General features: G+C 36.7%; 5 protein-coding genes across 8 annotated transcripts; 2 read left to right on the top strand and 3 right to left on the bottom strand.

Annotated features, from left to right (window-relative positions):
- Positions 1–678: 678 nt before the first annotated feature.
- On the bottom strand, positions 679–3,804 carry LOC104779513 (uncharacterized). Its single transcript, XM_010503881.3, has 7 exons — positions 2,629–3,804; positions 1,940–2,179; positions 1,757–1,846; positions 1,518–1,667; positions 1,297–1,421; positions 1,086–1,215; positions 679–995 (listed from the first exon to the last, which is right to left on the bottom strand). Exons 1-7 carry the CDS (start codon positions 3,193–3,195, stop codon positions 870–872), a joined length of 1,428 nt encoding a protein of 475 aa, XP_010502183.1. The 5' UTR covers positions 3,196–3,804; the 3' UTR covers positions 679–869.
- A 2,394-nt stretch (positions 3,805–6,198) lies between these two features.
- Positions 6,199–8,423, bottom strand: LOC104704864 (GDSL esterase/lipase At3g14820-like). Its single transcript, XM_019245159.2, has 6 exons — positions 8,269–8,423; positions 7,978–8,160; positions 7,730–7,860; positions 7,413–7,637; positions 7,057–7,309; positions 6,199–6,955 (listed from the first exon to the last, which is right to left on the bottom strand). The coding sequence occupies exons 1-6, from the start codon at positions 8,330–8,332 to the stop codon at positions 6,759–6,761; spliced, it is 1,053 nt and encodes a 350-aa protein (XP_019100704.2). The 5' UTR covers positions 8,333–8,423; the 3' UTR covers positions 6,199–6,758.
- Positions 8,424–11,981: 3,558 nt separating this feature from the next.
- LOC104779502 (mechanosensitive ion channel protein 5) lies at positions 11,982–15,853 on the top strand. Its single transcript, XM_010503870.3, has 5 exons — positions 11,982–14,253; positions 14,364–14,487; positions 14,582–14,875; positions 14,966–15,168; positions 15,265–15,853. Exons 1-5 carry the CDS (start codon positions 12,536–12,538, stop codon positions 15,566–15,568), a joined length of 2,643 nt encoding a protein of 880 aa, XP_010502172.2. The 5' UTR covers positions 11,982–12,535; the 3' UTR covers positions 15,569–15,853.
- Positions 15,854–15,987: 134 nt separating this feature from the next.
- LOC104779464 (zinc finger BED domain-containing protein RICESLEEPER 1) lies at positions 15,988–19,164 on the top strand. 4 transcript variants are annotated; one of them, XM_087504856.1, is made up of 4 exons: positions 15,988–16,310; positions 16,685–18,696; positions 18,807–18,867; positions 18,948–19,164. In XM_087504856.1, exons 2-3 carry the CDS (start codon positions 16,728–16,730, stop codon positions 18,842–18,844), a joined length of 2,007 nt encoding a protein of 668 aa, XP_087360982.1. In that variant the 5' UTR covers positions 15,988–16,310; positions 16,685–16,727; the 3' UTR covers positions 18,845–18,867; positions 18,948–19,164. The 4 variants fall into 4 exon arrangements, with proteins under 4 accessions (XP_087360982.1, XP_087361034.1, XP_087361065.1 ...); XM_087504908.1 differs by having other exon boundaries at positions 15,992–16,310; positions 18,951–19,164; XM_087504939.1 differs by having other exon boundaries at positions 16,198–16,444; positions 18,951–19,164.
- Positions 19,165–19,270: 106 nt separating this feature from the next.
- Positions 19,271–22,386, bottom strand: LOC104779456 (trifunctional UDP-glucose 4,6-dehydratase/UDP-4-keto-6-deoxy-D-glucose 3,5-epimerase/UDP-4-keto-L-rhamnose-reductase RHM3). Its single transcript, XM_010503823.3, has 3 exons — positions 22,038–22,386; positions 20,009–21,583; positions 19,271–19,917 (listed from the first exon to the last, which is right to left on the bottom strand). The coding sequence occupies exons 2-3, from the start codon at positions 21,557–21,559 to the stop codon at positions 19,474–19,476; spliced, it is 1,995 nt and encodes a 664-aa protein (XP_010502125.1). The 5' UTR covers positions 21,560–21,583; positions 22,038–22,386; the 3' UTR covers positions 19,271–19,473.
- Between the last annotated feature and the right edge of the window lie 754 nt (positions 22,387–23,140).

Below are 23,140 nucleotides of genomic sequence, written 5' to 3'. Positions count from 1 at the left end.
ATATTTATAAAAAATTTCTAATTGGATCTCGTAATATTTTATCTTATTAGTTCCGAACCATACCCGTATTAGTTCATTGAACCTTCTTCGATGACTGAATAAATCTCGTAGTCGTAGACAAGTCAAAGCCACTCTTATTAGAATCGAGACGAGAAAAAAAAGTAACCACTCATTGTTTTCGATAATTAACAATTATGAAAAGTCGTCAAACAGCTCTCAAACCTTTGGTCATATCTTCAGTGGAACCTTTTGTCAATTTCTAACGTAACAATTTCTCAATAAAGAATCGAGTCCACAAAAGTATTTCGTACTATTTTATAATAGTATGTACGGCATTTGGAATTCGTTCAGTGAACATTTTCTTCCTCTTATATTTTAACCCAAAAATTCAGAGAAAATGTACGTAGTTAAAATTCCTTTGGGTCAAAACATCATCAAATTGGATTATTAGAATAAACAGAATTAAAAACACGGGTTCTAATTAGGTTTGCAGTTAATGTCTTCGTGTACCAACTTTTGATACATTTAGTCTTTATGGACCTACGATCCAACTGTAAGTGTCAGTGACCCACTTGCCACTAGACATATATATAAAAGTACGTAATTTAATACACTTTGTTTTCAAAACTTTAAACAAAACAAAAAAAAACATCATCGATAAGTTGAAACCAATAGGGCTAGAAACCAAGCAATGTGACACTGTAATCTTTAACGTGGTGAAAATATCTGCCAGACTTACAGAGACACAGACTCGTGGGTTAACCGAGTAGTAAACTACCATATACAAAAGTTACTGAAGGGAACAGCACTCTTTTCAAACATATGTACATGTACACTGTAATCTTTCTATGTTATAATTGCGAAAAGATTCAGAACTCGAAAGCGTTACTAAACTGGACAGAGAAAGAAGGCTGGCCAATATTTGCAAGTGGAGTATCAGCTCTAACAACTATTCCCGTTCGTCCAATGTTCCCATTCCATTTCGACCGACCCAACTGCAGTTTTCGATAGAGAAGTTATAGTAACTAGAGAGAAAAAAAACAGTCAGGTTTGAGAGAACTGAAATAATAAGAAGATTTGCTTACAGATACAGAGGCAAATGCTGAAGGATGTGCGTTGAGCGCGTAGCCACATATCAGATTCAAGTCATCCCTCAACGAGTGAATAACTTCTGCTTTAATCCCCGGATTGCTTCCACCGAATGTGGGACATACACTGCTCCGGTTTATGAATTATGTAAGTTCAACAAATTCTTTATAAGTTGAGAGGGAAATGGGGTTAGAAAAAGCTGTTTACCTGACTTGAATTGTCGGTTTCATCAGTAGTCCGGATCTACGCCAAGCCAAGGGTTGAGAAAGATCCAACGCAAATGATTTGTCAGGCCAATGTACCATTGGTGTGATTCGGGTTCCGCATTTATTCTGTTCCACAAACAAAGATATTTACAAAACGACAATTAAGTTTCCTATGAGAATAAGCTCCACATGGATCATGATGGGTTCCTATCTCTATCTAACCTTACAAGAGTAACTAAATCTCATGTCTCCTGGATATTGGCCCTGTGCTTGAAGAAGACCGCCACAAAAAGGCACAAAACCACTTATCGTCAGTCCTTCGCCAGATACATATGTCAACTGCCCGTTTGGGAATTGCAAATCCATAAATGACTGTCCCAAGCACAAATACGACAAGTTCAGGGAATCAGTTCCAGATAAGTGAGAACATAACAGTAGCTTTAAGGGAAAGATCAGCTTACACAAGCTAGTGGATTGAGAGAGAGCATTGACATCATAAGCCACCTTCGATGCTTTGACCATATAGCTGGACAGAGTGAATGCATACCTTTCTGTCACGCCAATTAACAGAATTACATGAGATTCAGGATAGAATTCTAACATGAGAAAAAGTAACTGAAGTAGGAAATTTTTTTGAAGCATACCTTCCTATCATATCCATACCAGAGCAAGTGTTGTTTTGATAAGTGTAACGGTAAAAGAAGCGTTGAATCACGTAGAAAGAGAAGTGGTCCAAGCTGGAGAAGAAAGAGAGACGAATTTCCATCGCTTGCAGTAGAACTCGAATGTGAAGCTTCTACCCTCCAGAGGTCTCCTCTGGCTGCCAATGAATGTTCCATACCATTTGTCCTACTGTCATAACTTGATGACATATCAATTGTTCCCTGCATTCCTCGAGAAATATACAGTTACTAGATCAATAAGCAGAGAGAGAGATAAAACAAACATAAAGAAACAACTTTCAGTCTTGCAGTAACTTCACTAAACAGCACCAAAAAGAAGGAGAAGACTCCTCAAAACCCACAGCACAGTGTCCAAGCTTGCATTATTTGCTTCAAAACATCACTAGTCCCCAGTAGGTTTATATTTAATTAGCTTCGAAATATCACTAGTTTCTCCCGGATTCACAGTGACATCACCACAGCCTAATTCTAGTCTCACCAGATAAGGATCAAACCAGCATCTATATTTCTAAAAGCTATACATCCTCATTCTTTATAACCCGTTTTCTATAAACTTAAAGGAAAAACATTTATTTATAGACTGCTATAACAAACAAATTCAGGTGAAACACAGAAGAACAAGAACCCTCAAGTCGGTTGAAAACTAGTACCTTCGATTTTCCAAGCAATCCAGCCGTTCTTAGGTAGGAATCAGCAACTTCCTCCTCAGACATAGTAACAGAAGCAGTATCATCAGTTTTAGAAAACCCTGAATCCCTCAACCGTTCTGCAGCCAATCCCAAATCACCTTTTGTGTTCACATAAGCCATATGGCTCCTTTCACTTTCCACAAGGACAACAAGCTTGTTATTGTCGTCGTGCAGGAACGGTATAGGCAAAGGCAACCTCCTAAAGAATTGCTGAACCATAACGTTCAATCCAGCACCAAAATCAACACCAGCTTGACCAATCTTATTCCCAATATCGAGAATCGCTGAGACACCGTTGATGGGTTGACTAATACCAAACCTAGAATCCCTAATAACACTGAAATGTTGACTTGGGAACTCGAGATCGAACAGTTTCGCCTTGTGAAGATGGTGATGACTCGGCGGCCATGGAAACGAAGGTGGGTTTATCTGAATCAAACCCGTAAAACCTTGAGCAAGTCGATCAGCTAAGTCTTGCCCATGTCGTTGAACCTCTTCCCAAGCTTCAATAGATCTCTCCACTGACATCTTTTTCTCTTTTTCCTTGCTTATTCAAATCCTCATGCGAAATCAAACACCGAAAGCTCGGAAATTTATGAGTGTAAAACCAGAAAAAAAAAAAAAAAAACACTTTAACCCAGGATCTATCTAATTAGGGCTGAAGTCAAAATTAGGGTTTTGACACACACTCAACAGAAACTCGCAAAACAGGGGAGACAAAGACGAAAAGATCGGAAATTTAGGGACTTTAGTAATCAAAGCGTTACAGAGATGGCCATGGAATCAAAGTTGGAAAGAGAGAGAGAGAAGAGCTTTGAATGACGCGAAGTGGGTAAAGCACACAGATTCACCTTAAACCAGTTACCGCCACTTCGAAATACCTGTTGGGTCACTTGGTGATGATGATGATATGCCTCTCTCCCTCACGCAAAACAAGTTGTAACCAAGCAAATTGTGATTTTTTTTTTTTGAGTGTTCACTTCCTTAAAATATCAAATCTTTCTTTGTCCCATCCCCACCCAAAGAGGAACCTCTTCAAGTCTTCCCCCTTTCGTACTTTTGACTTCACGGCATCTTACTTATCCAGAAACCCTCTCAGCCAAGTAGAGGGTGATGATAAGTATCAAATAATAACCTAACCGAACTCTCTCGCTTAGTGATAAAAAACAATCACGTCACTCAAATGGGCCTATTTATTAAAAAGGCCTAGCTCTTTGATTATCCGGAGGCCTAGATATGAGCACAGTTTTGGAAAAAAATGAGAGAATCGTTTTGGGTTTATGCAAGTGAACAGGCAAATGCAACTAATAAGATAAATAAGCAATGCAAAGTGCCAAAGTGAACATAGATGATTAATCGGTATATATTACATATAAATAGCTAGAGTTGACACTGTAAAGTGTAAAATATGTTCATGGACAATGGACATTCGTATAAACTATAATATAAAAGTTGCCACCTACATGGTAGCGACAGATAAAAGGAGAATAAGGTATTAAATTATTAACGTTGTAAGTTGTTTGTACATAAGGATTAAATTTTTTGAACGTTGGATAAGTTACTTTTCTTATTTTATTTTTATGTGCTGCATGGCACTAATATAATCACATCATCAAACCGAACGATTCTTTTTTATCTCTAGGGTTTTTTTTCTTCTTTTTTCTTTTTAATTAGTGTACTCCCAGGCCACTTTGATTTATATCTTCTTTGGGATGTACAATAATAGTAAAATTTGTTGATATATAACTTATAATATTAGAAAATATAATGATTGTTTTCTTGCTTGCTCTTTTATAGGCCAGAACGTTTCTTATTTATTTTTAATTCTCAAAATTTATTGGAGAATACATATCATGTTAGAGACAAAAGAAGCAGATCTGCAAAAGAATACACTAATAAGCTAGCTTCTTCTTTTTTTTTGCCGTCAGAATACACTGAACTAGCTATTGGCTAGATTCTGCAAACCTCACTATCAATATTTTTATATATCTTCAATCAAAAATTTCTATATGAATTAGTATATAACATTTACGTAAAGCAGCATGACAAATCCGTATCTTCTTATCACATCGCATCTCCATATCCCCTAATATGATGTATTCTATATATCTTTGTTATGACTCGTGAGTTTGAATTCGAAACACAAAATCTCATCTTAATTGTGTTTACTCTTTCTGTCCCCGCCACTTCGCTTATCCAATTGTTAGTCAACGTGGTATAAATCGTCAAAAGAAAATCGTGTTTTCTGTATTGAGTAACTTATAATGGAATAATTAAGTATTTTAAGAAGAAGTTAGAGATATAACTAGTTTTTGTACACAAATTCAGCTTACGAGTTACGGCCATGCAGGCATGCACTGATAGCAATACGCCAATACCCCAAGAATTGAAATAAAATCATATATGTCTTGGCTAACCGCCACTTTGATATAGCCTCTTTCTCACACAAACTTTTTTTTTTTTGTCACACATAAACATATTAAGCCAAGAGCCAAAGGTATTAAAACGCATACGATATAATAAACCATCACTCTAAAGATATAAATCGCATCTTCTTATCTATACCTAATATATAACAACTTAATATGCATCATTTTTAGTATAATCGAAGGCCTCTCCCATTGATTCTCTCCGTGGGGGCCTATCTATTACATTCTTTTGTCAACGTGCTCATTAAATTATTGACCACTCATTCACCACAGTTCCCTGATACTACATGGCCCCCATTTCATATCTTAAAAAAAATGAGAATCTTTTGTTTTGAATTATTGGTTGTGGGATATAGAACTGTAGAAGACAATCTAGATTATAAATAGGGGCAAAGTACATAGCGATAACTTATATTATTCGGTATTTTATCTTTAAAGAATAATGTATGTGTTTAACTAAAATTTAACACTGTAAATATGTTTATAGACACATGCGCATAGAAACTAAAGTTGCCGACATCTGCTAAGGTTGTAAAGTTGTAAGTTGTAACGATTTAATTAATTCGCAAAGTTAATAAGTTACTTTCCTTTTTCAGTTTAACTCTTTATCGTGGGGGAAGTCACCACACCAGTCACCAGTACAACAATCCTACTATTTTTATTTTATCATTTCAATCGTATGTGCTGTCACTAATTTATCACATCGACCAGGTGGCTCTCCACAGTAATTTGGATTTAGTGTTGTGTAATTACTGCCACCTTGATTAAATCCACTTTCGGTGTACAACAATAATTAAATTGTTGATAACTTAAAAAATTAGGGAAGATTATGTAACGATTGCTTCGTGATTAATTTTTAAACTTCAGCATTAAGCTTTTTACTTATCTTCGAATTAAATAATTTTGTAACATTTACGTAAATCATGGTAATTAACTTTATTAGAGCAATACGACATGCATTCCCCCTTAAATCAAAACACATTCATGAGTGTTTTTTTTTTGTTGGTTACCCTAATTTAAGTTCCCATTATGACGCAAAGGTACACAATAATTAGGCTAATGTCGGTTAGATAACAGAAATGAGTGTAATCAAATCGTAAGCTAAATCAAATATAATCACATTAATGAAAAAAATCCTTATTATTAAACATTGTTCAAGAAAGTGCTAGGCGGTATCTGGGCGGTGACCCAACGCCTAGCGCCTAGAACGCTTAATCGGGGCCTAGACGGTTTTAGGCGGTTTAGGCGTTTACAACATAAAATATTATATATATATATATATATAATTATATTAAAATATATGTTATAAAAATAAAAAAAATTATAAATTATAAACAACGGTAAGAAAAATACATTTATTTAAGTTATATTAACAACATATAAATGTTTATAATTACGTATATAGATATAAAACATAATAATTTAATTATATGTAATTTAAAAGTCAAAAATAAATATTAAAATAAAATGTATATAATTTTAAGCGGATTAGGCGGTCATCTAGACGTCTGCTGAGCGCCTAGCGCCTAGACGGCGCCTAGGCGGCCGCCTAGACCGCTTTCTTGAACACTGTTATTAAATGATGGTAGAACAAAAAAAAATAAGGGAAAAACAATCAAAGTACACTCGTTGAATGAACTAATATCACTGGACTAAACATATTTAATTGTTTAGGTACTTAAGGTATTTATCCATCAATTTATCAGTGATAATCTGATATGCCTTTTCGCTAGGATGATAAGCGTCAAAGAACACATGAGTCGATGGATCCGAACATGTGAACGGAGAAAATTTATTGCACAACTCCATCAACTCAATTAATCCTGTACCACAACATCCTTTATCTGCTACTTCAAATCCTACAAAAATTAAAAAAAAAAGTATATATTATATATGCCAATCATATAACATTTATGTACGTTAATGGAATAAAAAATATCAGTTCATATGTCATAGTTACCGTATTTTGTAGGATTTTTTATGATGTCAAGAAGAGTTTCGTAAACGTCAATATATACTACTCTGCTGGGCAGCTCTTTCGTTAGAGCATCCAAATTAGAAGATAGCTTTGAATTGAAATGAAGTGCCATGTTATTCAAATCTTCAAAACATAATCTTGTAAACCCCCCAAATAGTGTTCTTTGTGCGGGTACACATCCAACCGGTACTCCGCTAAACACTCCGATGTATTTAGCTCCAAGTCCAGATAATTCCTAACACGTTATAATCAAGAATTGAGATATCATTTCTTGGTTACTTTTGCGATTAAAATGATGTGGGTTTATAATATTATACATATAATAAAAAGAAACTTACTTTGATGAAATCTGATGCCAATTGAGCAAGATATTCAGCATATGAGTTACGACAATATTCGACCGATCGAACCAAATAAGTCTCAGCGAGATCATTACTGCTAGAGACCACTAGAAACAAACTTTTCTCCAATATAAATTTAACTTTTTCTTCTCCAAAGTGTTGTTTAATTTTTGATAAATATTCTTGAAAGTACTTCAGTTGGTCAGACATCGATACGACAGACTGAAAAAAAAAATATGAAAACCAAAAGAAAATTAGGAATAGTTATAAAAAAATCAATTAAAACTATAACATATATGTAAAAATATTCGTACCAATACTGTAGATGTTAATGGATCATAACCGGAACCTCCAGAAGCAAAGATTACACCTTTTAGAAGATCATCTGGTTTGAGATTGGAGCCTAAATATGGTGGTAGTGTCTTTGCTATCCCTAATTTTTCCGCTGCAATGTTTTTATAAAATATATAATACATTATAATAAGAATAAGGACACAGATAGACTAAAGCAATTACAAAACCAAAATGATATATATATGGAGTTTGTATTAATGAGTTATACCAATGATGTCGGATGGAACTTTCCCGTCTGAAAATCTACCGGTAGGAATAGCACCAGGGAAATCTACACCATAGGGAGGAAAGTTGGCCTTAAGAAGAGTGGGGATGTCATTATTATTTCCTGTATCCATGATTGAGTCTCCAAATACTATCAGTGCTGGTACTGTTATGTTCCTCGTAGGAGCTTAATTATAAATACCAAAAAAAAAAACAAAAAAACAACAGGTTAGAACGTGATTACTAAAAGAATTAAATTTATAAATTAAACCTTGAACAAGTTTGATTTATGTACCACTGCCTGTGGTCGCTTGTACGATAAAAGACAGCAATATAAAGCATATAAATCGCGGATCCATGCTACGAAAATATTATTTAAACGAATGAGAAAACTAATTTCACAATATATATATTTCTGTGCAGATGAATAGATGATGTTTGAGAACGGAGACATTCTTACACACACATATATATATATATATATATATATAGTCTGAATATCATTTGATACACATAATCTAAAAACATAAAGAAGATAATTGTTTAAAATGGAAACAGCAAATCCTGGCAACCGTTTTAATAGAAAAAATATAAAATCACATGTACAGAATCTTATATAAAAGAAAGTGATCTTACATGCATGCAAATACAGTATAAAATAATAACGTTTTTTAGTAAATATACGTTGTATATACACGCAGTTATATATAGCTGTTTTCTTGCTGTACATAGGCAACCAAAAAGGAACAAAAAAAGAGAGAGAGAGAGGATAACAATCTAAATGGGGAAAAGGTACATGCATATAGCGCTGTCACAATTTCTACTGGAGTGCTAGTGCGTAGCTAGGTAGGTATTCATGTATGATGTATCAGCCATGGAAGAATACGCTCTTGGATGCGGAAGGTTCTTCTGCAGAAAATACACCTCAACCTATAATTATATCATGCAAGTGTCACAAGTGTATATCGATTTGTCGATATCTAACAGTCAAAATATATTTAATTCCCATTTAATATGTTTGATTTTATATTAGTGGTAAGCCAGTATATTTACATTTTTATAACATATTGTTTTTGTTATCCAGTTTTCACTGTGTTTGTTTAGAGACATGATATTCTGTGTGCCAAATAACTTTTATAAAAAGAGATATCTGTAATTGTCTGTAACAAAATCATACAGTATGCCTAACTCCTTCATCATAGATGATTTCAATGTCTACCTAATTCCTAATTACTGAGAGTATCACCTAGTCATGATCATACTTTAAAAGTAGGTAACTGATACAAATTCAAAAATAGGATCCAGAAGATGCTAGAAAGTAAACTAATAGCGTGTATTGTAATTGTAACGTTTATAACGTATGTATACATGCTTCGCATAATTAGATCCGAGAGAAATGCACATTGTTGAATAAGTATGATATCAAAACCGTTGAACGTCTTTAATACGGATATATTCACTTAGAAAATATAATAGTTGATTTTAATATGTGTGGGTAGGTCGAGCGGCGGTTCCGTGGTCACACGATCACAAAATCAGATGATGGGCCATAGATAAAAACATTATATGCATGATGACTAGACCGGCTGATACCTTCGAAATCCAACAAAATGTGGTCCATGGTTCTTGATCGTATCGTATGGATCACAAACAATATATAAAAATTCAAATCATCCATTTTCTTTTAATGTTTCCACTCCAAAAAAATCAAACTATGCCTTTCCTGTCATAATTTTAAGTCACCAAATATGGCTTTTACTTTTATTATACCTTGAAACTTCCAACGGTTCCATACTTTATGTATCGTAGTTGATGAACAACCTATATGTTATTTTGAACTACTTACTAATTCGGGAATACACTCTTTATAAAAATACTTGACATTCATGGAATTAACTAATTTCCAACAATAATCAGATATTTGACCAACTTATTTAATTTGATGGATTGTTTCTTTACAAATATCATGATTTGCCTTTGGTTAAAAGACCAAACAGATCCGTACACGGTTTACACTCTGATTGTATTCTTCTTAACCATCATTCAATTCAATAATTTTTGTTTGCTACCATATTATGATGTTTAAGGTAGATTAGTCCACAAATTCATCAGTAATCGAATTGAACAAATGTGAACTAAACCGAAAAAAGTCTGATATGAAAATGATACCAGCTGATTTAACTTCGAATAGATTGATTTTATAGAAAACAAAAGATTCATGTCATTAACAATAGAGTTCATAATAAAACCAAAACCGATATGTATTATTAGAAGAAAAAGGAAAAATAAATAATGAGAACAGAAAGCCAAAACAGAATTGAAGATGTCCAAAACAATAGAGATGTAGATGATAAGATATATATCCAAGTCGAGTGAGTGATAATTACAAGAGATATACTCAGCATCAACACGGAGTGACCACTCTTGTCGAGAGAGAAGAGAACCACCATGTCGATATTGACCTCTAGCTTTGTTGCGTATCTGGCTTGTATGCCGTTTTCATCCCTCACGAGTCGTTTTCCCTGTCGTTTTCTCTTGGCAACCTTTGTATTTATTCGCCAGGTCGACTAACAACGTCCAACCACGTGTACCTTTCTTATCACTCCAACTGGCTTTATATTAAATTATTTCCGCCGCTTATATGTAGCCACGTAAGCCAGTCTGGCATAAGATAGTGGATTTATTTGTATTGTCAGCATGATTGTTTTGGGCCATTTTTTTCATGTGTTTTTTCTAAAATAATTACTTCTTCGCTCCCGACCGCCTACATAGTAGTCGGTAAAAAAGCTTATTTGCAGCTACATAACCAAACCTTTTAGCTTTCTGACAACAAAAAAAAAACAAATCTTTAGCAAAAAGTTGGTAAGAGATAATTATGATGATAAAAACAAAGCAAATTTGGTTTTAAAAAAACCTGCGATGGTAAAACTTGTGTGTGATCTTTATCAGAAAAAAAATTGGTGTGATTTCTACTAATAGCATATACGTATAGCAAAAGTTTTTTTCGAATAAATCAGTGACGACTAGCTAAAAAATATGTAAACGGTAGGGAAACACGCCATGCAACTTAGAAATGGTAATCCATTCTTATTTATGTTAACAGTTAATCACAGTTGATAACTGAAAATGCTTTCTGCATTGCTGACACACCAAATATAGAAATCGACTGTCTATTAAAAACCAAAAGCACACAAAAGCACAAAAAAGCAAGAGACATGCACCACCCCGTAAGTCTTAACCATGAAGCAATATCTATTTTAGATATTTTTTTACAAATAAAACATAAAATTTAGCTATCGAACACATATGCTAAAAATAAAGCTAGAAACAACACGATTTTAGTTTTTTAGATGCGTTATTAAGCTTCCAAACTCCACTCTCGTGTACATTTTGACTTATTAGGACCAAGCCACCGAGAGGATGACACGAGTCTTAGTACTAGGGTTATAAAAAAACATTTAGTGGTGCTGATTATATTGGATCGGAGAAAATCATATATCAATGATGATTTGTAATGATACCAACCAAACAAAAATGGCTCAATCAGTCAGCAATATTATATTTCAGTGCTATCTGACATGAATTCGAATATAATATATAGTATAGGTCAAATTGGTAAAACTTACTAAATAAAGTAGGTCTAATGGAATGAACGAAATTTATATAGTAATTAGAAGAAGAACATTTCTCACCATTACCAAAAAAAAAAAGAACATTTCTCAAGTGGATGTTTTTTTCTTTTCTTACTTCTATTGGACACAACACAAAAGATTAGAACACGTAAAACTAGTCTACTTTTAAAAAGAGATCTAGTACCTCTCTTCTCCAAAAAAAAAAAGAAATATTTTGATTTAGGACTAACATAGAAATGTGGAATACTTGTATGATTTTTTTTTTTTTTTTTACATACTACTTAGTGGTTATACTTATTTTCATCCCCATCTATATAAATTCCTGGTTTTACCCGAAAAAAGTATACAACCCAAAATATGGAGGAGTTGCATAGTCGAAAACCTTTGTTATCATTATTTGAAAAAATTCCATTTATCATGGCGTTCCTTTTCATCCGTACACTATTGTTACTTTCTAAAGGGACATAGTAGAAAAAAAAAACCAATTATCCTATTATTGTTTTTGTTGCTTTTAGCAATTAGCACAAAGTTCAACTCACCAAATCACATCACATCATATAAATACCACTTGGATCATGAACATAGTTTGCATTACCAAACCTTTCCTCAAGAAAAAAAAAAACTTAAATTTTTTTTACACATTGTGATATATGAGAACAAAACTTTGTTCCCCTTTCTCATTATCACCAAAATATCACCTGCTATTTTTTTTTGTTTGTGTAACATATTTAATATTTGCTTATTTATTTGCACTCATCTACTACTTACTTGGTTACATCTCACCCTCATCTTCTTCTTCGATCGTACACTGTCACTCGTCTCTTCTGAAATTTTCCCAACCAAAAAAAAAACAAATCTTTCCACTTTTTCCGGAAATCATATTAGGTAAGAAAATCTAGACTTCTGCCTTTGTGAGAGATCTAACGAAACATGGCGGCCGTCGATTCAACTGATCGGCGGGACTTCATCGTGAACATCAACGGCCAAGAGAGTGGAGCCGTCGGTGCTACAGGGTCAAGCAGCAATGCTGAGGGAGGTAATGTTTGGAAAGAATCAAGTTATGATTTCTGGGATGGTGAAAAGGGTAAGAATGATAAGAAAGGAGACGACGACGACGAAGACGGCGGCAGTTTCCATTTCAGGCAGCCGACGGAGCGGAGGCATAAGTCGGCTGAGTTATCTGACCCGCCGGCGAAGCTGATTCGTCAGTTTCTCCACAAGCAGAGAGCTTCAGGAGACGAGATCTCTCTTGATGTTGAGCTTAACATGGCTGAGCTACACAGCAACACGCCGCCACGTGCTGCAACTGCAAGCAACACCCCGCGACGTGGCTTGTCGACTATTTCTGAGTCTTCCTCTCCGTTCACGACCAAAGTTAAAGCCGACGCTGTAAGACGGAGGCAGAACAGAATATCTCTTGGTGGAAGTAGCGACGAAGAGGGACGAAACAGAGACGAAGCAGAGGTTATGAAGTGTAGTTCGAACAAACCGATGCTGAGGAGGAACAAGACGAAATCAAGATTGCAGGATCCTCCGACACCGACACACCCGGCGATTGACAAAACAGAGATGAAGTCCGGTCGGAGATCCGGGATTTTTAAATCTGGGTTTCTTGGGAAAAGCCCTAAAGCGGGTACTCCAGGTCGAGGTGGGGTCTTGGATGAAGAAGAAGAGGAAGATCCGTTTCTAGACGAGGATTTACCGGAGGAATACAAAAGGGACAAACTTAGCATCTGGCTTTTGCTTGAATGGATAAGTCTTGTTCTGATAGTAACCAGTTTGGTCTGTAGCTTGACTGTACATAACTTGAAACGCAAGACATGGTGGAAGCTAGATTTGTGGAAATGGGAAGTGACGGTTTTGGTGTTGATATGTGGGAGATTAGTCTCGAGTTGGATAGTGAGAATCATTGTCTTCTTGGTCGAGAAGAACTTCCTGTGGAGGAAAAGGGTTTTGTACTTCGTCTACGGTGTGAGAAAATCTGTTCAAAACTGCTTGTGGTTAGGGCTAGTGTTGCTCGCGTGGCATTTCTTGTTCGATAAGAAAGTCGAAAGAGAGACTCGGATCACGCCGCTTCAGTACGTGACAAGAGTGTTGGTGTGTTTGCTCGTAGCTGTTATCATTTGGTTGGTTAAAACAATTCTGGTTAAGGTTCTTGCTTCATCGTTCCACATGAGCACTTACTTCGATCGGATCCAGGAGTCGTTGTTCACTCAATACGTAATTGAGACTCTCTCGGGTCCTCCTTTGATGGAGATTCAGAGAATGGAGGAAGAAGAGCAAAAGGTAACAGAGGATGTAAAAAGCTTAGAGAGACTAGCTGGAGCTAGGTTGCCTCCAGCTCTAAAGGAGACTGTTAAAAGTTTTATGAAAGTCGGGAGAGCACCAGGTGGGCTGACTCGGATTGGTTCCAAGAATAGGGACGGGATTAGGATTGATCATTTGCAGAGAATGAACACAAAGAATGTATCTGCTTGGAACATGAAGAGATTGATGAACATAATACGAAAAGGCGCTCTTTCTACTTTGGATCAACAGATTCAGGACACGACTCAGGAGGATGAAGACGCCACGCAGATACGAAGCGAGTACGAAGCTAAATGTGCAGCTAGGAAGATTTTCCACAATGTCACCGAGCCAGGTTCCAGGTATAATTGATTATATATAGCTTTAATTTCATCATCAAATATATCAAAGTTCTTGATTAGGTTGATTTCAGCTTAAACTAATTAAAGAGGATCTTATATATGGTTTTTAGGTACATATATTTGGAAGACTTCTTGCGTTTTTTATGTGAAGAGGAGTCTGAAAGAGCCATAGATCTCTTTGAAGGAGCTTCAGAGAGCCATAAGATCAGCAAGTCTTGCCTCAAGAATTGGGTGGTAAGTCTCAAATTCGATATATCTCAAGAAACTTTTTCATGGAAAGCAGAGTTACGTACGTTATCTAATTAATCTCGTGTTAATTTCTTCACAGGTTAAGGCGTTTAGAGAACGGAGGGCTCTGGCCTTGACCTTAAACGATACAAAAACAGCAGTGAACAGGCTTCACCGCATAATCAATGTGGTGATTGGCATTATAGTCATAGTCATCTGGCTCCTTATACTAGGAATCGCCACAACTAGATTCTTGCTAGTCTTAAGCTCTCAGCTTCTTCTTGTAGCCTTTGTATTCGGAAACTCATGCAAAACCATTTTCGAAGCCATCATTTTCCTTTTCGTTATGCACCCATTTGATGTCGGTGACCGATGCGAAATCGACGGTGTTCAGGTTTGTTCTCTCCTATATATACATTAAAATTGCTTTTGACGTTTACTATGATGGCCTTGTTCTAATCTATCAATTGTTTATGCATACCAGTTGGTTGTGGAGGAGATGAACATATTGACGACTGTTTTCTTGCGATATGATAATCAAAAGATCATATACCCGAATAGTGTTCTTGGCACAAAACCGATAGCTAACTATTACCGAAGTCCTGATATGGGAGACGCGGTCGAATTCTTTATCCATATAGCAACTCCTCCTGAAAAGATAGCTGCTATTAAACAGAGAATACTCAGGTTTCTTAAACCCTAAACCCGTAAATCCTAAACGATATACTAAAGGTTTAACATTATGATTCTTAACATTATTTATTATGTTTAATTTTCATGCAGTTATGTAGACAACAAGAAGGATTATTGGTATCCTGCACCTATGATAGTGTACCTAAACATTGACGACTTGAATAGTGTGAAAATTGCGGTGTGGTTGACACATAGAATGAATCATCAAGACATGGGAGAGAGGTATATAAGAAGAGGTCAATTACTAGAGGAAGTTGGAAAAACTTGTAGAGAGCTCGATATCGAGTATCGTTTATATCCTCTAAACATTAATGTTCGAAGTCTCCCTCCTACGGCTGGTCCAGCGACTTCAGACCGTATTCCTCCTTCATGGATGCAACAACGCAATCCTTGAATTGAAATGATTTTTAGAGAAAGAGATGGAATGATATATACTTCCACTGCGTTATGTTATGCGAAAGAAGATTATGAATTATTTTGTGTATATATTTATTATGTATGAGTGGTTTTGTTTGAAGTTAGTAGTTTGTGATGCTTTAAGAGTAAGTAGAGTTATTGTTGTCGCTAAGTTTATGGCCTTGAGACAATTTTTTATATTGTTCTACTTAATCGAGGGAATGAAGGCACAATTGTAAAACCTTAGGTCTTTATGAAATGGTTCAATTCAAGTTTGCATAAACTAACATTTAATTTGTAAAACACGTGTTTCAAAATAAATTAGACACTTAAAAAAAAAAAACTATAATAGTCTATATATTACAGAAAAATATCATATTGATAAATCAAAACATTATCTAGACGTGTTTAATTTTTGTTTAGAATGCAATTAATTAATTTGATTAATGGAGATCGGATCGGGAACCAGATCTATCCAACCGCGCCAAGGCCCGCGCGCGTTACATGTGTGAATCTAACGAGACCCGGGATCAATTCGGATCCAGAACCGGATCCCTTTATCCTCACCCACCCGAAACCCCTAAATCCGGGTCTTTAAATAACCCAAATCGTCCATCGGATCTGATAACACTTCGATCCAGCTTCTTCCCACCCGTAACCCTTAAAAGAGCTCCTCGGATCCTCCGATTCTAGTCTCCACAGATTCTGACGGCTTTTTATTATAATTTTGTTAAACAAAGGTGCCTCAAATTTCAAACCTTGTTGCTTTTTCTCTGTTCGTCTCTAACTCTCTTCGCTAATTTCCTCGTGTATAAAAAAAAAAACTCTGCCTTGCTCGCAAAATTCAAAAGGGTTCTGTTTGTTTGTTTTCAGTGTATGACTAATTTCATCACAAAGTTTTCACCTTTGTTTGATTTCATTCATCTCAATTTGTGTGGTTGTGTTATTGTTGAATAATGTGGTTTTATGATTTTGATCTCTGTTGTTGCAATGTTGAATCTTTTGGTTTTGATCAAAGTGTATAATGCCTGATGGTGCTGGTTAAGATGATCTTTGTAACAGTTAGTGTCATTATAAAGTCTAAAGTTTTGTTTTTTTTTTAATCAATGAATAGGGGATTTTGGTGGAGCAAGCTATACGAGTTTTTTGTGTATGAGATGGATGAATCAAATGAGATCATCTTGCAGAAATCGAAGAGGTTGACATCTGTTGTTTGGAATTACTTTGAGAGGGTGAGAAAGGCTGATGTGTGCTATGCTGTTTGTATTCAGTGTAATAAGAAACTCAGTGGTTCGAGCAACAGCGGGACTACTCATCTTAGGAACCATCTTATGCGGTGTCTCAAACGAACCAATCATGACATGTCTCAGTTGCTGACACCTAAAAGAAAGAAAAAAGAGAATCCAGTTACTGTTGCTACTCCTATCAGTTTCGATGAGGGTCAACCGAAAGACGAGTATCTCAGACCTAAGTTCGATCATGAGCAACAACGTAGGGACGAGGTGGTTCTTAGCCGTGGAAGTGGAGGAAGGTTCAGTCAAGAAAGGAGTCAGGTTGATCTTGCACGTATGATTATTATGCACGGTTATCCGTTAGCCATGGTTGATCATGTTGGGTTCAAAGTGTTTGCTAGGAACCTTCAGCCCTTGTTTGAAGCTGTGCCAAATAGCACAGTTGAGGATTCATGTATGGAGATTTACATGAGGGAGAAGCAGAGAGTGCAGCATACTTTGAATAATTTATACGGCAAAATCAATCTTTCGGTGGAGATGTGGTCTTCACGGGATAATGCTAACTATGTGTGTTTGGCCTCTCATTATATAGATGAGGAGTGGAGGCTACACAGAAATGTTCTGAACTTTATCACATTGGATCCTTCTCATACTGAAGATATGCTCTCGGAAGTAATCATCAGATGTTTGATTGAATGGAGGCTTGAGAGCAAGCTTTTCGCTGTAACGTTTGACAGTTTTTCTGTTAATGAAGAGATTGTCCTGCGAATTAAAGACCACATGTCTCAGAGCAGCCAGATTTTAGTCAACGGGCAGTTACTTGAGTTGAAATCTGCCGCTCATCTTCTGAGCTCTCTTGTCCAAGATTGCTTGGAGGCTATGAGAGATGTGATCCAGAAGATTCGAGGAAGTGTGAGATATGTCAAGAGCTCACAATCAACACAAGTAAGGTTCAATGAAATCGCTCAACTCGCTGGAATCAACTCCCACAAGATCTTGGTTCTTGATTCTCTTGTTAACTCGAACTCTACTTACCTGATGCTTGAAACTGTGCTGGAGTACAAGGGTGCGTTTTGCCATCTGCGTGATCACGATCATGCGTTTGATTCATCTCTAACCGATGAGGAGTGGGAATGGACAAGATACGTTACCGGTTATCTTAAACTTGTGTTCGATATTGCCTCTGACTTTTCAAGAAACAAGTTCCCGACAGCAAATGTATACTTTGTTGAGATGTGCGATTTCCACATCCAGTTGATCGAGTGGTGCAAGAACCAGGACAATTTCTTGAGTTCTCTTGCAGCAAATATGAAGGTTAAATTCGATGAGTATTGGAACAAATGCAGCCTTGTTTTAGCCATCGCTGCCATATTGGATCCTCGATTCAAGATGAAGTTGGTGGAGTATTACTACTCGAAGATCTATGGCAGTACCGCTCTGGACCGCATCAAGGAAGTGTCGAATGGTGTCAAGGAGCTTCTTGATGCATATTCGATGTGCTCAGCCATTGTCGGTGAAGACTCTTCTTTCTCTGGCTCTGGCTTAGGTAGAACCATGGACACTAGAGACAGATTGAAAGGATTCGACAAGTTTCTCCGTGAAACTTCTCAGAACCTGAACACAGCATCGGATTTGGACAAATACTTGTCTGAACCAGTGTTCCCCCGTACTGGCGAGTTCAACATTCTGAATTACTGGAAGGTTCATACACCAAGATACCCTGTCCTCTCTCTTCTGGCACGTGACATTTTGGGGACGCCAATGTCAATCCTTGCGCCTGATTCAACATTTAACTCTGGGACACCAATGATCGCTGATAGCCAGAGTTCTTTGAACCCTGATATTAGACAGGCTTTGTTCTGTGCACATGATTGGTTGTCTACAGAAACAGAAGGTACAATCCCAAACTCTCTATTCAAGTCTTTTTTTGTCCTTTATAAATAACTCAAATAGTCAATCTTCAACTCCAACTGACTTTGCTTTTAAATCTTATAACGAGCCAAGAAACTCTACCATTGTCTAGACAATACGCTCCAGCTTAGTGAAGAGATGAACAAAATTCAAGGTATTGAGCTTTTTCTGTTCCTTCCTTCCATTGTCTTCTTCATCATATTTACATCATCATTTTTATGGAATGTCTCTCAGTAGTTCGCTAAGGTGCTAAGGTGATTAAGCGAAAGCAAAATGCTGGTAGATGGTCGTGTGGCGAAGATGGGGACAGAAAGTACAGAGGGTTTAATTTAGTTTGCATTTGAGTTTGCGATTTCTATTTATGCATTAGGAAGATTAACATATGAGAGATATTGTTCTTGTAACAAATAGAATCCTCAAGTTTAAAGCAAAGGGAAATAAGTTACATAAATCAGTCGATTTTGTTTCTTTCTTCAACTCTTCTCCTTATCTTGATATATGGAAACACACAGGCATTATTATAATAGGAGTAGGAAATTAGGAATCAAGAACGGTAGTAAAGTAAACTCAAGTAAATTGATCTGTGTAAAAATATTAATGTAAACAAAGATGTGTTGTGATGTAGAATGTGTGAAGAGAGCTACATGTAAGTCGTAGAATGCAAAAGAGTAAATGAATCGTATGATAAATCAAATCAAATTAAAGTAGAAACATTCTAGTGAACACAGAGAGAATAAGAGTGTGTGTGTGTATGTGTGTTTTATGTTCGCTTGTTGGGTTCGAAGACGTATTTGATCAACGAATCTTTGATGGAAAGCATCTCTGGAAACTCCTTGCTGAGCTTGGAACCATCCATCTCGTTGTTGCTCCGTGGCGCAACGATGACCTTAGCCTGTTCTTCCAAAGTGAAGTTGGACCATTTGAAATCCGGCTCAATGTAGCTCTTGTACATCTCTAGAATCTCGTTGTGGCTCACCACTCCTGGATTGGTGAAGTTCCAAATCCCCCTTAGGTTCCTCTTGGCCATTTCGATTGAGATTGGTAAGAGTTCGTCTAGTATGGTCATGCTGTTTGGGATGTTCACCACTTTGTTATAACGCGAGATCTTTGTGATGAAGTTCCTCGGGTTATTTAAGTCTGATGAGATTGGCATCCGCACTCTCAAGGTGCACACGTTGTCAAATTCTCTTAGAAGCTCTTCGACCTTGCAAAAATAGAAACAAGAGGATTTTTATGGACAGAGTTTAAACAAAATTGAGGATCAGATGTGGTTTGGTTATGTGATGTTATCTTACCATTGCTTTTGTTTTTGAGTAGAAAGAACCGGTGAAGTTCGGTTTGTCTTCTTCTTTAAAGCCAATCCCTGAACCTTCTGGATGCGCAGCATCGTACTCGAATATACAACCAGTGGCAAAGTTCATCATCAGCAGATCATTCTCTCTGCAAACATCTGCTAGAGTCAAAGTTCCAGCAACATTGACCCGGATGGTCTCGGTTTTGTGAGATTCACACCAGTCAACATTGGGTCTACCAGTTAAACCGGCAGCGTTGAAGACATGACTAGGTTTGATGCTGCGAATATCCGCCACTAGAGAAGCTCTGTCTTCTAGTCTCCCTTTTCCATACTCGTATGGAATACCTTGCTTCTCACATAGTTTTCCAAGAAGACCACCGAGCCACCCAGTCTTCCCATAGATGAGGAACTTTAAAGATGGTTTGTCTGCAGAACCACCAGCTCTGGTCGGAGTAACCACCGTGAATGTCTGATTACCATCTGTTTTCTTGTGCTCGTCAGAGCCATCAGAGTGTCGGTCACCTGGCATCATGAGCATCCGTGGATGAGGAAGCAGAGCTCCAGAAACGTCGCCCCACCACTCAGGGTTCTCAGTGTACCATTCCATTGTCTTCCTGAGTCCTTCTTCCCAAGTGGTTCGTTCACACCATCCCAATTTCTTCAGCTTCTGGTCATCGAGGAAGTACCTCTGGTCATTGAAAGGCCGGTTCTCCACAAACTGAATGGTGGAGTCAGGGTCTATACCAAAGAGTTTGCTGATGTCATTGGCAACGTCAATCACTCTCCTTTCTCTCGTAGTCCCGATATTGTAGACATGGTTAACTTCCCCTTTGTGAAGAACAACCTCAAATGCCTCAGCAACATCTTCGCAGTAGAGGTAACTCCTAACATTAGATCCATCTCCGTGGATTGGGAGAGGCTTCCCATTCATGGCCAACAAGATGAACTTAGGAATCAACTTTTCAGGAAACTGGTTAGGACCATAAACATTGTTCCCGCGAGTCGTTATTACTGGTAACCCGTATGATCTACCATATGCCATCACAAGCATCTCAGCTCCAGCCTTAGTAGCAGAGTACGGGTTAGTAGGAAGCAACTGAGAAGCCTCGTGATTTCCAACAGAAGCATCCTCATCAGTCTCTCCATAGACCTCATCAGTACTGACATGGATAAACCTCCTGATCTGGCCAGTGACTTTGCAAGCTTCGAGAAGAACATGAGTACCATAGATATTGTTCTTGGTAAACTCAAAGCTGTTACCGAAAGAGTTGTCAACATGAGTTTGAGCAGCAAAGTGCATAATGGTGTCGATTTCTTCAGTGATGAGAAGGTAGTTGACAAGGTCAGCACTGGCGATGTCACCTTTCACAAACTTGAAGTTGGGAGAGGATTTAGAAGGGTTGAGGTTTTTGAGGTTAGAACAGTAATCAAGCTTGTCAAGCACAACGATTTTGTAGTCAGGGTAGCTACGAACAAGTCTGTTGGCAACATGGGAGGCAATGAAACCAGCAGCCCCAGTGATGAGGATGTTCTTTGGCTTATAAGTAGCCATGTGAATGTGGAAATATAACCAAATCTGTAACATCAAAAAAAAACCATGAAGCTTCAGTAATTATAGCACCAAGAACAACGATTACAAAAAGAACCGAGCGAATTCGAAATGTAATTTAATCAAACAGATAGACTACAAACTAAGCAGGCACCATTTACAGATCTATCAATTTTGGGAAATCTCACTGTGATTCAGCTTCGATAGAGGAATTTATGAAGCAAAAACAACGATGCTATTAGCGAGAGATATTATAAAACTGATCAGATCTAGATCCAAAGGAGTAAAGACAAATGCAGCAATCAAATACGCTAAAATTTTCCCAAAGATTGAGCAGCAGATCCAAATGACAAAAACAATGAGAAAGCATCACACATCATACATAAACCTTCAGGTCATCGAATCAAACGCAGCATTCACAAATGAAAGGTCAGAAGAGATCATCAAACACAGAATTGAGAAAGAGAAAGAGTTCATGTACCGGGAACGATTGAGAGAGATCAGGATGAATCTACTAAAGCTTGAACAATCTGTGGAGAGAAGAGAGAGAGGGAGAGAGAGAGAGAGGGATCAATGGGAGGGAGATAAATAAAGGAGTGAAGAAGAAAGAGAGGGAAGGGGAAGAACCAAAACGGACAAAGCGTCTGAAATAAAAGAGAGTAATTAAAGCCTTCTTCTCTTATTAATTTTTTGAGAGATAGTTACGGAGAACCACCAGGAGGCAGGGAGAGGAGACTACGAAATGACTAATTTGCCCATTATTACGCTTTAGCTAAATAAATGGATTAATCGTTTCTTCTTCTTTTTTTTTTTTTATGCACCTCTGACATTAATTGTTTTAAGGTGCTACTATCAATATTTGTGGATTAATTACCCGAAAATATAGGCAAACGTAGAAACTTCGATTTGTTGTCCGCATGAGTTTCGGTTTCACAATTTTCTAAATTAATAAATAGTAGTGGTATATGTAGGAAGACAATTTTTTTTGTGTAATTTATTATTTAACTTTGAACGAACAAACATAAATACAGTACCACTCTCTCCCTTTTAAAAAGTCTTTATTTTTAACATGTTCCACCAATCGAAAACAATACTGCATAATATAAAATACTAAATTAATTTAAAAGTTACATAAAAACTTGAAAACATCATATATTATATATAAAACAGAAAACTTCTCTAAAACATTTTATATTTTGAAACGGGAAAAGTATTTTTGAGTATCATACAAAAAAATTGGTTTCTTTGTATCATTATTAGTAGTTTAGTACTAGACTACTAGCTAGTTCATGCTACTATGAACTATCTAAAACAGTAAAAATCCTACTAACATAATGTGAGACATGTTCTTCAAAGAGAAAAGTGTTGATTATACCATGAACAGTACCAATCTTTCTTTCCTATGCCTCTTTCACGAAAACATTTTCCTGCCTGCCATAGAGAGTTCTAAAAAATACTCTTTTGCCCTTATTCCCTATATTTTTTTTATTCCAAATTGTTATTATTTTCTTTTCTCTTCATAAAAAATCAAAGCTCTCTCTCTTCATAACCCTCAACTTTTTTTTTTGTCGACTTTCATCTTCT

This window comes from Camelina sativa, chromosome 1, assembly GCF_030686135.1.
Source record: "Camelina sativa cultivar CO46 ecotype springtype chromosome 1, ASM3068613v1".
Lineage (NCBI taxonomy): Eukaryota > Viridiplantae > Streptophyta > Magnoliopsida > Brassicales > Brassicaceae > Camelina > Camelina sativa.
Note: the sequence above shows the minus strand (reverse complement) of the source record. Positions and strands in the feature narration are given on the sequence as shown.